Raw genomic sequence first — 18,582 nt, 5'->3', positions numbered from 1 at the left:
GTCTTATTTATGTCCAAAAAAACCTTAGAAAACTTGAGGAATTTTTAGACTACTTTTTTTCTGTTTATCCAGTACTTCTCACTTCCTCTTATTGTCTTTACTGACTCCTTTCACTACTTATTACTTAGCTGAAGAGCAATCAGTGACTTAGCCTAAAACAAATTTACTTTCCCAACTCCCATTGATGCGTGAGGTTTCAGGGCAGACATTCAGGTGCCTCAGGTGAGCTCAGTGTTTCTTTGATCAGATGTGTCTGTTAGAAGGACACAAGGCAACTGCACCATCCAGTTGGCTCCACTCAAAATCCACCTTAACTGAGGATTCTCAGACTAAGAACAGAGAACTGTTTGTGGTGTCCATACTGACTGAAAGATTCAGAAACTCCACTGTCATAAGCAGGCATACTTTCTAGTTGAATTGTGCATCACTGCCAAATCCGAGTACTCAAAACCTGCAAAAACTGTAGAGGAAGCATCTATTCCCACAGTAAAAGAAACTCATACACTGCCTCCCCAAAAATCAAACATCTATTTTATAAGATCAGTATGTAATGTTTCAAGAAGCTCTATGAACACAATGTTTCACATATCCACATTTTTCTGAAAGAGCCTGAGAATGCTTTCTCAGTGCTGGTAGAGCAAGTTTAGATGAATAGTCACTTATGCAACGCTGCTAACCAAAAACACTCTACGATATGTCATTATTCAGTCAAACCTTCATTGTGATAACTTGACCTTGCTCTAAGAGCAGCTACCAATGGCCTAAGACAGGCAATTAGAAAGATTCAGGTCAGTCAATGCAGTGATATGAAACATAATATACATCTATGAAGAGCATTTTCTTCACACAGCACATGAAATGGAGCTAGGGAATCTATCTTGACTTCCATGTCTGCTGTAAGCCAGATTAAGTTCCTGACACTTCCTCACAGTTTACTGACAGTAAGTACATGAACCGGACTCTGCAGAGATGTGCAACAGAATTCTCTTGTGTGAACTCTGATGTGCCATTTGCTTTTTTCAGCTTTTCAGCATGAAACTCACATTCCAAATTAAGAGTTAATCAAGATAAAAGCGAGAAATACATTCTCAATATTCTTTCATACAGAAACTTCAACTCAACTATAGTACAGAATACATCTTGATGTCAGAGAGAATAAAAGAAAAATACAGGAGTTGAACCTGCTAACCATGACAAGGAAATTCAATTTACATTTGCACCTCAATTGACAGCACTGTTCAAGAGACTGCACACTCATGCATAACACATAGACACACTGACAAATCCTCAAAGAACAATCTTTACAGTCTTTAGTTGATCTATTCCTGTTGTTTAATCTCCATCTGAATAACAGCACTCCACTTTAGATATAGTAATTACTCCCACAGAAACAAATATTATCTTTAAAGTTGAGGCCACTGCTACAGTTACAAAAAATAAATATCTCACACAACATTCTAGTGCAAATGCTACATTTAGCCTGAAATACAAGTGCTCCTTCAAGGAATTCAGTATTGCCTAATATAAAACTATAATTATCTGATTCACTTTCAGTCACGTGACAGTAAGCACACAGTCCAGTCATGGGAATCACATTTCTACTGTGATTTAACTGTATATTGCAACTACTACCTTGTGCTTGTATTGTGATTTCAGTATATTGTTGCATCACTCTGCTAATGCAAAATCTTAAGTAACATCATACATGCTACAGTATATTTGGTATTAAATATTAAATACTTCTCATGTGGGACACCTAAAAGAACCAGGTCAGAGAGTATTGGACTCTGGTAGAAGGAACATAGCATTCAGTTCTTAAGCACTGATACTTAAATTGTATTTATGAGTAAGAATAAACTGACTTGAATTCTGCTACAGTGTTAGGCACTATGGTTTAAAGGATGCAGAAATTTCCTGGATAAGATGTAAACCTTCAAAGCTGGTCATATCTTTAAACTGAGTTCAAAACCCTTTACCGGACACACTTTGACAATACATGCTACTTGGATTCAAACACATTATCAATACATCAATACTGGGTTTGTCTATGCTTTAACAATAACTACATGGAGGGCCTTCACACAAGAGTGACATTCCTGCCTCTTCTAGCCTCTCAAGGAAAGCTTATCACATAAGTTTCTTAGTATGCACGTGGTTTTTAAATACTCCTATCAGAATGAAGCCTATTGCTTGTAACTTCTGTTATTCATGATGAAGCCTAAAATGGATTAATACCAGCCAAAAAAATGTATTAACTCGATGATGTAACGCAGCATATTCCTAAGCACCTCCTTACTGTCACCGCAAATAGTGGTTGCAGATCTCAAACACCCAGGGCATTTTTATTTCACTGCAAGTAAAATGCTTTGCTGTAATATTACTTTAGCAGATCCATTCATTATTAGGTTACATATTTTCCTTCCTAAGGGGATAGACCAAGTGCTCTTTCTTCCAAAAGAAAAGAGGAAATACTCAATGATACAATTAATGACTTTAAATAGATGCACAACAGTCGATATAAACCTTACTGTATCATATTGCACTGGGTTTGGCTAGGGTAGAGTCAATTTTCTTCACAGTAGCTAGTACAGGGATGTGTTTTGGATTTGAGCTGAAAATGGTCTTGATAATACAGAGATGGTTTAGCTATTGCTGAACAGTGCTTGAACAGCGTCAAGCACTTTCTGTTTCTTGTACTGCCCTGCCAGTGAATAGTTAAAAGAATCTTCCAATTCTCTCCCCATTCCGATTAGTGGGGTAGCGAGTGAGCAACTCTGTGGTGCTTGATTGCCAGTGGGGCTTAAATCAGGACACATTTAGCCATACTGGTACTGATACTACAATGTGATTAGCAGTACTACACTTCTTAATAGTTCTGTTCTATTTGAACCTAAAAAGAATATTTATGTAGGATCAATTAATCTCTGTCATGTAATTCCAGCGATACCAGTTCTCATGAATGTGGTTATTTATATGCATCTGTACCCCTTCACATATTTAAGAAAAATGAAACAATTCATTAAAACAAACTGTGTAGACAAAAAGAAAATTATAGCCCAGAATGTGTTTTGATACAAAGGAAACTCCTCCTAGAGCAAAGTACTTATAAAAAGTTACTATGCTGCTTTCCAAGGGAGTAAGTGAATGAAGTGATCATTTTCACTAATGTTATTCATTTAATAGTTTGTGGAAAACTTGCTCCGACACACAATACTATTGCTTTGAACAGTTTTCGCTTACTAAGTTAAACTCAAATTATCAGACAGAAAACATTTGGGCCATTTGCAGAATGCTCTGCTGCCAGTATTTGCTGATTTAACCTGGCAGATGTGAAAAGCCATAGACACTAATACAGTACAATTTGCTTTTGCCAATCTTAACAACGATTTTGCTGCTTGGGGTTATGTTCCACTGATGTTTCCTGGCTTTTTAAGGCAGCATTCTCCGCTATGAAGAGCACAGCAGCATCTGTTATTTTTCAGGTAGTTGAGCATAATCTCAGCCCTGGGAGGCATTAGCTATAGTTTAAAATGTCCTGGAGGAAATAATAATAATAATGATAATAAAAAAAAATAAGAATTAAAAAAAAAGATAGTAAGAGAAAACGACTTGTAACTTCCAAACTTTACTATTCCTGTGGTGTATCAGCAAACTCAGTTTCAGAAATTGTCTTTTTTCTTTCCGTAATGAAAGCCATAGATTTAATAGTAAAATATGAAAATAAAACCTTTTTAATTTATTGTACTATTCAAGACATTTAATTTCTTGTATGATACCATGCAGTAAAAGTGCTGTAAAGTATGTATACATTTTTGCTATAGAGTCTAATTGCCAAATTATCTATTAATACTTCAGTTCTCATAAAAACTGTATGTAAATAAAACAGAGTTCTAGAGGCTGAGTACAGGAGCTCCTGGATCAAATAAGGTTTAGATCCAAAAAAAAAACAATGGGGTGCTTCATTAAAAAAAGTTAAATATCAAAAAGTGTAATACACCATTTGTAGCAGATCTCAAAATCTTCTCAGAAGCCAGAAAAATTCAGAGTTAAAAAAAAACATTTTTAAAAGACAATTTGACAGACCTGAAAGATGCATTTAGATACCGGCATACTCTGATTGTCCTTCAGCATACCATGAGAATCCCATAATAAAATTCACTTTTGTTTAGTGACTGAACTGTGTATTGCAAATACTACACTTTGCTCAACGTGATTTTTTCTTGTATTGTCATTGAACTGTATATTACAATTCTACACTCTGCTAAACATAATTTGTACCTTAACTGTGATTTAAGTGCATTGCGGTATCACTCTGTTAAATCGAAATCCCATGTAATGTCAAGTAATTTCAAATAAGAAAATTCTTGTGTTATTCACTAAACCCTTCACACATGGAATATCTAAAAGAACCTGGTCAGAGTGTATTGTACTCTGACATTAACTGGCATAGTCAGCAGTTATTCTGGAGGGTGAGTGGTACCCACTAAAATAGTAATGATTACTTCGGCAAAAACATTCTTTCTGATTTGGTATTCGTCACAAATAAGAACCTAGTAGAGAAAACCTCACTGTGATTAAGCCTGGCTGAAGATAGGACCACTACCATTTAAAAGAGTAGATAAAATTAGTATAAATAGCAGCAAAGGCTGGAAAAATCTCAATGGTAACTTTGGAAGGAGAGATGGGAAAACCATAACCATGATTTTTCATGGACAGCAGGACACAAGCCCTGATCCCACCAAAACTTTAGATGAATGAGAAAAACTGAAAAGTTCTAAAAAGTTAAAAAAAGGAGAAAAAACAGGGTTTCAAAGACTGTTGGGTATTTACTTGTGAGTAGCAGTGCATTAGTTAGGAGAAATTAATACATAGCATTCTAGAACAAGAAAAAGAAACAGTTAAATAACATAACTTAAATAAGTAAACTTTCCATTATGCACTGTATTTTCCATATGTGGAATATGTAAAATGACCCTCTCGGGCTCTACTGGATCTCAACTTTTCTCTCTAGCAAATGTCAAAGTAACTACAAACTATTTGATTTACAATGCTATGATGCTGATAAACTTTGAGAAAGCTCTGAGGGCTCAGACCACAGAGATTCAGGTTTACAGAACTATAGCATTGCCATTTTGAAAACTACCATCTTTGTTTGTTTATTAATTCCTGGAACAAAATAATTCTTTTCATGAGACTGTGGATCATAAAGGCACACAATAAATACAAAGGGTAAAAATCAGTCTTTCATTCACTGAATTCCCTAAATAGCTGCACAACTTTTTTGTGCATATGGAATGAAGAATATAACCCTAACAGTTAAGGTTCAAATTGATAAAGATGTCTACTAATTCTGGCTACCTGAGATGAAGCACAAGCAACAAATTCTTATAGATGAATTAGAATCCATAAACCATCTAGTGACTCCAGAAATTCAGCTACTTACCATCTCCAGAAACTAAGCTCAAAGGTGACTCATTAGTCAAGCAACTGTTTTTTAAAATGTGGACAGGAGGCCACAGAAAGGGAGATGTTCTTATATCTACAGGAACTGTCAACATGAAATATTTATAGCATATTTGTGTTATATTCTATTATTCCATTATTATTTATAGATATATACATATGTATAATAATATAACAGCACATATATACATATATAATTCCATTATTATTTAAAATAATTCTATTATTATATATGTACATTAAAACAATTCCAGTAATTTCACCTGTCTTTACACTTTGTAAGTTTAAAGAATAGTCACTGTATTTGTAACTCAAGGCATCTCATCAAAATCACAGCAGAAATAAACAACAAAAAAAAAAACCTTCTGGAATCTACAGCATAGCCTATCAGTAAAAAACATAGCTGTCAGTGCAAAACCACTACAAGATAAAGACTGGCAGATATCTTACTCTTTTCAAAAGCTTTAATTCACAGCACTGTAAAAAACTTATTAACAGCTGCTTTCTCATTCCATTCCCCCCGTATTTTTCACAATTTTTAATGAATAAAATTAATATTTGCATTCTAATTCAACCTGTTTGTGGTCACTGTACTTATGACTAGAAATTTTGATTAATAGCTAAAATTAGATTGGAATTTTTAGGGACTGCTATTGTTATCCATATACACGTTTACTGATTTACTAACAAAACACCAGAGTTTGCCAGGATATACATCTGTACAAAAGTGGAAAAACACAGAAAATTTTCTCCCAATCATCATGCTCTTGCCCATTAATAAAAAGAGTCATTGAAACACAACAGAATTATTTGGTAGTACTTCCTTATTCTGGAAATTAAAATCTATCTTTATTGACCATACTGCCAAGTAATATATAACCAAATAAATATCCAATTATTATGCTGTTAAAGTGTTTTAGAAATATTACAAAGCAGAATCACCACTATATTCTTGTTTTATGCTACTCAAGAGACAAAAACAGTTCCAACTGGGAAAAACATTTTATGGAATGAAGCACAAATTTAGCCTATGTCAACATACTATTCCAGCACAAGTGCTTCTGGGAAAAATACAAAGGAAATTTGAGGAACAAGGTTACTTGAATGTGTACAGTTAAGATTGTGCTTAAGTTCTTCACTGAATCAAGGCCTCAGGTACTTATCTTCCTAAGTTACATGTGGAAGATGCAAACCAGAAAGACTCGATCACAGGTCCAAATTCATATGACAAACCAATTCCCAAACTGGAATTAGAAATTAATAGCTTCAAGCTACAGTTCTTGCACAGATCACTAAAACAAATATCCATAAACACCTCATACACTAGGCAACAATTGCATTTAAACTTCCTCAAGGATCAATTTCTTAAGTGTAACTATTTTGTACATTAAAAAAAATATATTACGCACACTTCTCAGCCAAGAAAAACCATTTAGTAAAACCCCTTTGGTTTTAAAATTAAATCCCTTACGGCACTGCTGGTCTACAAAGCAGCTTCAGAATTTGACAAAAGCAGGGCTAATTCCATGGGCTAGAAAAACAAAAATTACTACTAGAATAACTTAATAGTCAATACTCTGCAGTGAATTAATCTTTGATTAATGCAAGTCACACGATTTTAATGTTTCTCTTCAGACCATAACTACAGAAACAGAAACTCAGCTCCAGAAAATAACCTTACAGAAGAGGTATCTGTCTCCTTGGCAAATGTCATATCTAGTTTAACTATCAACTCCATAGCTACCTTTGAGAAGGCTATTGAGAGGCTGCACTAATACAGCAGGAAATACACTGTCATTTTGGCACACTTGATAATGAGAAATTATACATGCCTTTCTAGACAAGACTGCTGTTCTAACTGGTCTTTTAAGAGGTAAAATTCTGTATTTTAAAGCTAAGAAAGTTATGCAATTAGACTTGCAAGGTTCACCCAGAGGACAATGACTCTTAATGATCACAACATATACCACTGTCCAGCAAATGAGGCATAAATGTGAGAAGAACTGGTTTGTATCAACATAATGACCCACATAATGGCTACTCTTAGATTCTGTAGGTGTCCACTCTAAGGAAGACAAGAGCTGCTTGTGAAAGATGTCAAGGGACAAGAGCTGCCAGTGGAAAATAATCAGAGTTGTCAGTTTTTGCTATTTTTGGAGATCAGATGCTGGCCCACAAGGTTGACAAGAGTAGTGGACATTCAGGAAAAGCTTGTATTTGACCTTTCAACACCTCCCTTTCCTAAATACCTACTAAAGATTAAACCACACTTTTGTAAAGTTTCTGAGGAAGTCTTCAGAATCCCCCATGCTTCGTATTAGAATTTTTTATTAATTATGGTAATTGTATCTTGAAAAGTGAATTTAAACAAATCAGAAGCAATGTAGGTACCCCCAGAAAAGGACAGAAAATACATTTTTCTAGCATAGCAATACTGTTGCAAGTGGTAGATAATGCTGGACTCTTCACTGCTAGATGATAATGTTGTATGAAAAATGCAAATTATTAACTCGATTAACTCATACTCACACAAGAGCAAAATATTTTAAAGGAGTAAAACCACTCAAAACAGTATGAGAGGGAAAGCAATACTGAAAATTATAATATCAATGTGGTAAATATAAACATGCCTCTCTCAATTGGTTAAATTCTTATCTATCCCTTATGCAACATCAGGAAAAAGTTAACATTTCTTTCTGATATCAGTGAGAATCTTCAAGCAGAATCCTGCATTTTAAGCTCTGAAACAAAAGAATCGTAACTGCATCTACAAGTGTAATTTTCTCCTACTTAAGCAGGCTTAACCTATTTATGACATTACTGAACAAGCCTTAAATGGTTTGACAACTAGCATCAAATGAAGCACATATCACAGGATGCTGACAGTGAACATAAAAACAGAGGCTTTACTCCATGTCATAGCAGAAGCTACTGCTTCCACTCAAAGAAGTGTTCTCTTTCTGTATCTTTATCTTACAAAGTAATGAAAGCAAAATTATTTGGAAATCTGAATCATATTTAAAATGCTAAAAACCATAAACAAAGAGCCCTATACTGAATTTAGTCTATACACTATAATTATATCATTTAGGGCAATGGGAAATTTTAGTCAACTTGAATCTAAAAACAGTTTCTAATGTTGCATGCCCAAATACTGCTGGAAAGAAATCTCTGGGACCAATCAATGTGCATCCAAAGTCACTATGCTTGCTCCTTCTGCTGAATTTGCTTTTTTATTGCTTAAGTGAGCAGAAATACAACTGCATTAAGTACAACAGAATATTATTACCACAAGTTAATATAATGCATTGAGCATAAGACCAAGGTTCATTACGTAAAAATTGTTACTATGTTGAGTGTGACATAGAGCCCACACAGTACTGCTGCACATATTTTTTAAACTGGCAGTCTGAGCTACAATTTCTGAGATTGATTCCCCAGTCCACGATATTTCTCAGTGCTCAGTCCTTTAAGCATTAATTCCACAAAAACAAACGTAACAAGAGAGAGTCAGAAGTCAAACATACATAAGGAAAGGTTTTAGGGAGAGTAAGAAAACCCCCACCATTAGACAACAAATAAACAATTAACTCAACTATTTTTCATAAAGAAATATACATATACAGCAGCATATGCACTCATAAAAAAGAAAACACAAAACTCCAATGTCCAAGTGATTCTGTGAAAAAACAATAATTTCTGCCAAAGGACTCTGCATTAAAAGTGAATCCAGAAAGTCTCTGCTAAGATGTTAGCATGCTGCCGAATATGATAATATTCTATTTGCAAAATTATGATTCTGAAACGGCTGACAGTGTCAAAGAATGCTGCCTTCAAATTATTAACAGCCTCTGATCACCTCTATTCACAGAAACTTCCTAATAGAACTCTAGTACCTGAAAAACTTCAAATATATTAATTTGAATATAAATTATCTGAATTAGAAATGGCTACAGACTATCCAACTTGTGGAAAGTGATACAACTTGCAGATGAAATATAAAGCTGCAATTTCTTATTTTTACATAACAGCACTAGCCTGTATCTTCTTCATTTTGTTTACAGTTATGATTTTACTGGACCCAGAGAAATTAAAATATGTATCAATACATAAATTCTCCTTGTAAAATAATCTATCAACTCAGAAATTACTTTACCAAGAGACTAAACTATCATAGTCTCAACCAGCATCCTTTTTGCTCAAAAAACACAGAGAACAAGAACTAAGTAAATATGCATGCTGAATTACATTTCTCTGAACTCCAGCATACGGATGAAGCACTTTCATAAAGAGAAACACAGTCGTTAGTACATTGATACTGATCACTTCTCTGGTACCTGACACAAACAATTTTGAACAAAATCAGAAAAATCTCCTTTGACTGGCACTCATCTGGCCACATATCTTTAACTTGCATGCCAGCATGTGTCAGGAAAGGTAATGAGGCTTCCGTCTGGCCGTTTCCTTCAGCATTGCTTCAGTCTCTGCCTTAGATGTAAACATTCTGCTCACCCAAAATTTATTGTTTCTCTTCTAGCGTTGTTACAAAAGCCAGCTGATAAACTAGATTACAATGAGAAACAGACAACATGAAAATAATAATACTTCCAGTTCCAGCTAGGAAATACCAGTAACTGCCACGTTCAATAAAACTCTTAATTACTTCCTTCAATCAGTAAGTACAGAGGTGCTTAACAGCTTGAAAGGATACTAAGATAACTCTTTCTTTTCTAACAAAAATACATCCTTATCTACCAGGAGGGCAATCATCATGAAAAGAGTAAAGATTTCAAGGTTTACAGAGTTTTGTATAGGGACGCTGCTACTTTGACATAAAACTAATACACCAGGAAGTTGGCAAGCTACTGATGAAATGGAAAATGTCTTCATCTTAGCAGAATCCTTGAGATACAACTGTCATCACATCATCATCTAGCCAGATTATATCATACACAATCCATGCTTAAATAGGAATTTTACACTATGTTTTAACTATAATGTTGAAAAATCATCAGCAGGCAAAAGGAATATAATCTTTAATTAAAAAAAGAGCAATTTCACTGCAACCTACCACATATTTAAATCTTTAATTACTTTACTAGATGAATCTTAATATTAATATCATCCTGTAAATTACCATAACACTTTCTGAAATACACTCTGTCTAGCCCTCGAGGTATCCAAACATATTCATATATGATACAGATCGTGGGTCTAAGCTGTGTCTAATTTTCAGAAAGATGCTTAACAGCTAATTGAAGTATCATGCCTGGCAAAACTGTGGCTCAGATAAAAACTGAGAGTATAGCTTTCCAAAACTAGTGAGACAGAAGACACAAATCAATTACTTCAGGGTTGAAACAAGGAGGGAGATGAATTGATGAGGGGCCAGTTGAAATTACAGCACTCAGCTCAACAATGCCTAAACTTGGGATAACTGAAAGTATAATAGTCATTAGTTACAAGAAGAAGAATCAATTAACAGGCATGTTGCCTCTCTCTGAAGTCAAGAAAATTTATCTGTAGTTGTAAGAAACAGCTACTGTTAACAAGAAGAAATAATTGAGGGGTAAAAAACAAATCAAGTACGAAGTGCAGGTAAACACTGAAGTATACAGAGATGTTGGAATCAGACCTGTAGTCACAGACATGGTATCAGCTCCAGAGTATAAGAATCTAGGGGAGTGTGAGAACTCATCTCCAGCTCTGCTAACTGAAAAGATTCTGGAGAAGAGCATCTGAAAATTTTGTGCTTTGCAGAACTAAGATGCAAAGGTGATATGAAAAAGGAATGTGTTTGTTTTCCATTTTGATGGATAGTTTCAACACACAGTTCAATAAGCTTTACAGTCATGTTTGATAGAATAAAGTAGCTTTATTCATCAACTTTGGGTGGCTATATATGTGACTACTAGATAAAGCAGATCTACTTTTTCTATTTACTTCAGAGAAGCAAATCCCTATCTTGAGTAAATCTCTTAGATTTTGTAGCCTGTCCGCGCAAGACAGTGGCTCTCTAAAGTAAAAGTACTCAAGTAAGTTCTCAAAAGGAGCGCCTGAGAAGTTCCAAGTATTGTTTTAATGTTCATGACCACTATGATATGTAGTTACGAAGCACTAAATTTCATGGCTGCAGAAATATTTACTTATTTATTTTGTACAGAACTCTGTTCTATATATCACTGTCATTTAGCATCATTATTTATGGACATGGTTCTATTTAATTCTATCACTTGAAATGCCTGAAGGTACCATACAGTACACAATAACATGCACATCTGCAATCTAGAGTGAAGATCTGGACAAGCCATTCAAAATGATTGCCTAACACAACTCTCCTAATTTACAATATTAGATTAAACAAAGGAATTTCATGGTCACCACTTGAAAAGGGAAGAGGAGGAAAGGAAACGGGGGGAAAGAAAAGGGGAAAGGAGGGAAGGAGAGGAGAAGAGAAGGAAAAGGGGAAGAAAAAGGGAAAGGAAAGGTGGAAGGAAAGGGGGAAGGAAAGTGGGAAAAAAAGGGGGAAGGAAAGGAAAGGGGGAGGGGAAGGAAAGGGGAAGGAAAGGACAGGAAAGGAAAGGGAGAAGGAAAGGCAGAAGGAAAGGGGGAAGGAAAGGCGGAAGGAAAGGCGGAAGGTGGAAGGAAAGGCGGAAGGCAGAAGGAAAGGCAAGCTTTGTGTCATGGTCTGAGAACCCCAGAATCCAATTCCCTAGTCCAAGCCCCATCCCACATCTCAACCCAGTGTGAGATGGGTTTTCCAGACACCACATGAGACTCAAAATGGGGGAAAGGGAATATATTACAATGACTGTACAGATAAATACTACAATACATTATATACAATCTTAGCTATCTCTACCATGACATAAAAGTATTTACAATGGATCAAATCTCTTCTCCCCTCCAAATAAAAGTCCAGGAGGGAAGAAGGAAAGATCTTTTCCACTCTCAGAGCAGCAATGTCTCTAAGGCAGCAGGCATCTTTTCTTCTCATGCAGCAGCTGTATCTGGATCTCTGCCAGTACACATGACGGGGTATCCAAGCCCCGTGGCCCGTCGTCTCCAAACAAGGGTCTTCTCTTCCGTGGACTGCGTAGCAGGGACAAAACTTGCTTCACCACTGTCATATCATGGGGCGTAAGACCCCCATGAAGGTCCCTTCCTCAGGGGATTCACCCCTGAGTCAGAACATCTCGGACAGCTTTCAGTTGAAGGCCTTTGCCTCAAGAGTTCTATCAGAGCTTCTGTGCTCTGATCTCAGGCTGCTAGCATAGCTTGGCAGCAGCGGCGAGGGGGGGCCAAGGTCACCCCCTCCACATTCCATCTGTTGTCCTGGTTCAGTTTTCCAGGACTCCTGAGCTTCTCAGCTCCTCTCTTTGGTGCATGCTGCACTCTATGACTCCTCTCAAGCCGGAGTCCATCTCCCTCCTCCTAGGAGGGGTCTCAAAGGGATTTTGGGGGGTTTTTGGTTTCAGTTCTTACCCTAAAAACTCTGTCAGTAGAGCTTAGGTCTGCTCTCTCTGCTGTTGGCTCTCTTTCTCTTTCTCTCCTTCCAGGAGTTCTCTCGGTGTTGCTGCCTGCCTGTTGTTGCTGCTTGGTCTTATATGTTGGCTCTCTGCCATAGCCTCCGGGCAGTGCTGTTTCTGCTGCTGCTCCTTCAGCCTACTTACAGTGCAGAAAACTCCTTCGGCTTTCAGCTACAGACACTTAGCTCAGTCTTACACTGTTCCAAGTCCCTGCAGCCCCCAGCCAGGGCTGAGGGGGGTCAGAGCCCCCCCGGGGGCTCCTGCCCCTTCTGCTCGTGGCTTTCACAACATGGCTACTTCTTCTACAACCACTACAACTACAACTATCTTCCCTTCCGTTCTGCTTGTGATAGCTTATATTTTGCAAAAGCGCTCATTGGGTAAAATCTCAAAACTTCAAGGGTCATCACCCCCTAGGGTTTTACCATTTTGTAACTTCAGGGGGAAAACTGTTTCCCACCACCACACTTTGTGACACCAAAACTACAGGGAGATAAATGTTAATTCTTTTCATATGAGACCAAGCAAAAGCTTGGAAATCACAACATATGTAAACACTCTTGATAAGCTTTTGATAACACCAAAAAAAACTAGAGCCTTTTTTCTTGAATTAAAAGTATAGTATCTTAAGACACTGACAGCTTAAGATGTCCCAAATGTCCAAAGTCTATCAAAAAGGAGACAAGGAAAAGGTAGCTTTAAAGCAGCATAAGGGACTATGACTTACACCCAAGATTCATACTCGAAGGATTCTTATGTCACTTTCATCTATGCTTCCACAATTGAAATCTTGTTCTTAAACAAAACTGCCTTGAGCTCTAATAAGGAATATACCTTTTTTAAAATGGTATCTTATTTTTCAGAGCTTTTTACAAAGGTAGATCCAATGTTTTTAGAAGAATTCGAGTGAAAACAGGCAAAACGTAGATAACATGTCTATGGATTTAAATGCTTACTTAATCCATACGGAAAAAAATTATTTCATCTTGTTTTTCCAAATGCATATAAATATGGTCTCATGAAGACAGAAAAATATACTAAATAGTACACTCACCTTCATCACTAGTTGCTTGCTGTTTAACCAAAGTCATGGGAGATCTAGCTGGTGGTTTATTTAGCGGATGACGCCAACTCTTAGATATTTTCTTTCTTGCAACTTCCTCTGACTGAAAAGGAAAAAACATAACTAATTTAGTGTGAAATTCTGCTAAGTTAATTATGATGAACAAAAACATACTTCTGTAAACAAGCACAGACATCAAGTCTGTAAATACTACCACGGTACTTGAAGGACCTTTGGTGTACCAATACTATATTTGTCTCTAATTCAGACTATATCTTTTAACTTTAAAAGTGCAATCCTGATATGTGATTAATGTGTAGATATGAAGGAATTCCTTCCTCCCTCAAACATTCCTATGCACATTCAGCTTGAACTTATTCAAGCTTCAAGAACTAAGGTCAACGCTACAAACTCCTGAAGTGCAGCCTTCACAACTCCACATTTGAGTGCCAGTGGGAAAATACCAAAGTAAACCAGCTACTGATGGCACCTGGAGGTGAAAAAAGGCCATGTGTCTGTAGGTGCCCCAAGTAGGAAACATTTTTTAAACCTACTGTTTAAAAACTGAAAATATATATTCCTTTCAATAGCGGAATCTTTTCCTTCAAGTGTTTCTTTTAGATATTTTAAGCCATTTCCAAAATTCAAGAATAGTAAGTAAATGAAGCTCACAGCCTTGCTCATATTGGCAGCAAATGAATATGGGAATAGCTTGAGAATAGTTGCTGACACTTCAGAGTCACAGACATAAAGTGAAATTACTACATGTCTAAAATAACAGGGAAAAATACGTCAATAAGCAAGCCTCCAGAAACATTCTGCTTTTGAATCAAAATTCCCACTCTGCCTGAGCTCTTCAAAACATGTACAAATTATCATCTGATTAAAATCATACATAATCTTAAGAGCTTTAATATGGATATCAGGTCTCATTAGAAAAATTCTCATTCATATTTCATTAAATCAAGAATATATTACTATTATGATGTAATTTGCTTCACATACACTACATGTTTCCATGCCATCTTCTTCATCCTTTTTTACAATGGGCACTTCTCCATGTTCCAAACTACTTCCACAGCTTTCTAGGTTGCTGATATCATCCTCTATCAAGACACTTTCCTGTTTATCTGGATTTTCTGCTTCAGCAGTTTGTCCCTCTGCTTTATGGTACGGTATGTCCTCATCTTCCATTTTTGTTTTCTCTTTTACAGGAATAGGGCTCAAAATTGAGTCTGAAGTGAGGCTTCCTATAGATCAAAAATATGATTCGTTAATAAATCCCACTTTACATTACCAAATCGAATTTCACAGCAATCTACATTATTCAAATTCAAAGCATGGTTCCTCATTTAGAAATCATACAGAAAAGCATTTGGTAGAAGGGCATACACAAATGTGGAGTATGAGTTTTATCAAAAAATAAATTAAATGTAAATGGTTTGAGTTTGGAGTATGAAATGTAGTTTTAATCATTTAATCAGTATTTTGCATTTGAATTACAACAGGTCTTCATGTCATACAAAATAATCAATATTCATGTATCTTCTTTATTCTGACAGCCCATATGCACTTTGACTCATTGGGGAAAAAAAAAAAAAAAAAAAGTCTGGTATATTGAACTTTATGCCCTGCATTTTATACCTATTATGCCTGCTTTAAAAGTGAAAATAAGCAAGGATTAATGGTTCATAATTATGAAGACATATTTCAAATAGATACCAAGAATATTTTGAAAACAACAGCATCAATCTAAAAATGCAAAGCAATTAGCATAATTTTATTTTTTTAAAAAAAAAAACATAATTGTATATTCCAGTGATGCTGAAGAGTGAAATTGTGTGGATTTTACTTTACAAAAATTCTTCATCTGCTGATGCTTGCATTGGAAAGATAGAACAATGGGCTAGAGAGGTCATTAAAAAAAATATTCCTGAAGAACCCTGTGGTAAACACTGCAGTGAATTCTGATTCAGCAGTACATCCAAGATATTAAACAAAACAGTTTCTGTAAAGTTCCTTCCCATTACTTCTTTACAATGGTTATTTGAACTTGTTTTTCTGAAAATTTTCCTTTTCAGGTCAAACGAATATAATACTCAGTAATAGAAAGCCAGTACCAAAATGTAATCTCTGGGTACGAACCATACTGCCTCAACTGTGTATAATGGACATACTGGCCAGAGATAATGCAGAACAAACTACCTTCTTCAACCTGAGTACCGGAGTTTCCACCATCATATCTAAAAACGTCCTTTTTCCTAAAAACGTCCAGGCATCAGCCTTTAATAGGACAAAGGAAAGAGGGCAGCTCTCCACTCTTCTCCACTTTTTCTTCCCTTGCCAATAAACACAGAATAGCTGCCAACTAAATACTGTTTTCTGTGTGGTTATGAACATTCCAAAACTTTACTGAAAAGTTGGGGGAAGCTGTAAAGCCAAAGCACCTTTAAATAAAAAGCCCATAAGAACAGACCTGGGAAGGCTTTGATAGAGTAGCAAATAATCTGTATCCAGGAATTTCTAAGCCTTCATATTGCAATACTCACTTTGTTATCTTTATGTGAATCAATTATAGTGATTACCACCTCCAAATAAGTATCTACATAACCATTATTATTCACAATAATGGAAATAGTCTCTATATGCAATTTGCAAGTAAATATTCAGTAGCAATATAAAACAAAATGGGACTGCCTACAAACTTAAAATTAAAACTGAAGTTTGCCTTTATCAACAGGAATGCAGAACTACATCTTAACTACAATGAAATGTGAAATACAATAAATTAAGCCCAGAATAAACCAAGTATATTCATATAAAAAAAGTTGGGAGGGAGGAAAAAAAATCTTTGGCCTTCCAAGGCCTTTATAACTTGCACTGTCAGAGCTGAACAGGATGTAAAAAGGAACCTGGAGTCTCAAAACAGAACATTTTTGTGCACAGGTAAAGACCACTTCTACTATGCAGGTTCATCGTGTAAATACATGTAGCATATTGGCAAGCATATATGTTCTCTACTGTTTGAATAGTGTTCGGACATTTTGTATCATTTCCATATCAAAAAGATTTTGCTCTAAAATGTATGAGTCCACTAAAGAAATAAAATTTACAAATCCTCATTCTTTTTGTTCCTTTAAAAACACTTCATTAAAACTTCATACTACTCTCAGCTCAGAATATTAATTTAGGTATTTTCTCATTCTAACTGAATATCATCTTCTCTGCATAACTTTATACTCTAGGGAAATACTATGATCTAACATCCACAAATGTGTGGTATTAGAGTATCAACAGCCTACAACTTACATGTGATACGTAATCAGTCCTTATCTCACCTGCAACCTTGACATGATCCAACAAATGTTGATCCAGCTGCATTCTACTACTGTTTTCTTCTTCCCCAGAAGGCACTCCTGTGTTTATCACTCTCCCTTTTTTTCCAGGTTCTTCACTGACCTTGAAGCCAGCAGTAGCTGCTTCAGTCACGATGATTTCTGCACCAGCAGATACTCTCTTGTCCTCTGGAGTTTTAAGCTTTCTAGATCGAGATCTGGGGTGCTGGGAGCTGTTATAAGAGATACTGCTGTCAGAGTTGAAAGTCTGTCTCAGATAAGATAAAATCTCTACCAATATATATGTCCCTTTCACCTGCTTAAAGTGGTAAAAAACTGACAATTTTTCATCTTTTTGTGTTGAGATGGTGTTACAATTTATTAAGTGATAGATTAACAATTGATTGGATTTAACCTTATAATCTTTTATCACCATTCTACAGCAAAGTTGTTAAAATCTAAAAGTAAAATAGTCTTTAAGTAACTATTACTTAAACTAGCTTTTTAATAAATCATTCTTTTGAACCTGAAAGAGAATTACCCTTACAGAAGTAATGAAGACAAAGCATTCTCAGTAGCACTAAAATCAGTTGATATTTCCAAGTCCCAATGCTAATAAAACACTCGTCTGAATACCCCTATAAAATCAGATCTGTTTGGAAATTTTAGATGCATTTTAACACAAACAACAAGCACCTGAAAAAGATAAAAATTATGTTCACCAAATATTTTGAAAGGCTACAATATCAAGTAATATATCTCAAAATGCTGCGTTAAAAAAAAATTGAAATTAAATTTTGAGCCTAAGTTTTTGCTCCCTCAGAAGTAGAAGTGAAAGCTTAGGGCAAGACAAATGGCAAACCCATCAGAAATTTATGTGCCCAGGATAAATATAACAGAAGATTAGTCCAGTTTCAAATTCAACTATGTGACACAGGAGGAGATTTTAATGTGCTTCATCACACAGCAGGTTTCAAAGCTCATAACACATTAGTGATAAACGGTAAATTAGGACTTTTATAAAGGTCTTGCATTTTAGACTCTACATATCTCCAGAAAAACATTTTGCTACATTTTATTCTATATCTATCAATGAGTATCTTTCAACACCCTCTCTATAAAATAGTGATTTATAGAACATTTGCCAAAGCATGAGAAGACCACCAATTCACATTGCAATATAACAGAAAAT

The 18,582-nt window shown here is 35.7% G+C and overlaps 1 protein-coding gene across 10 annotated transcripts in view; it reads right to left on the bottom strand.

Annotated features, from left to right (window-relative positions):
• The window catches only part of KDM4C (lysine demethylase 4C), a 265,110-nt gene that overhangs the window by 106,441 nt on the left and 140,087 nt on the right, over positions 1–18,582 (bottom strand). For all 10 annotated transcript variants that reach the window (XR_001873728.1, XR_001873729.1, XM_017808184.1 and 7 more), the window contains 3 exons: positions 17,394–17,623; positions 15,061–15,305; positions 14,047–14,158 (listed from right to left, as the gene is read on the bottom strand). Coding sequence is in view for 8 of the 10 variants with exons in the window: in XM_017808184.1 (XP_017663673.1) it covers positions 14,047–14,158; positions 15,061–15,305; positions 17,394–17,623 (587 nt within the window). In the remaining 2 variants the exon portion in view is untranslated. The remainder of the gene's footprint in view (positions 1–14,046; positions 14,159–15,060; positions 15,306–17,393; positions 17,624–18,582) is intronic.

This window comes from Lepidothrix coronata, unplaced genomic scaffold (genome assembly GCF_001604755.1).
Source record: "Lepidothrix coronata isolate B3197 unplaced genomic scaffold, Lepidothrix_coronata-1.0 Scaffold22, whole genome shotgun sequence".
NCBI classification, from domain to species: Eukaryota; Metazoa; Chordata; class Aves; order Passeriformes; family Pipridae; genus Lepidothrix; species Lepidothrix coronata.
This window is presented reverse-complemented; position numbering and strand designations above follow the sequence as displayed.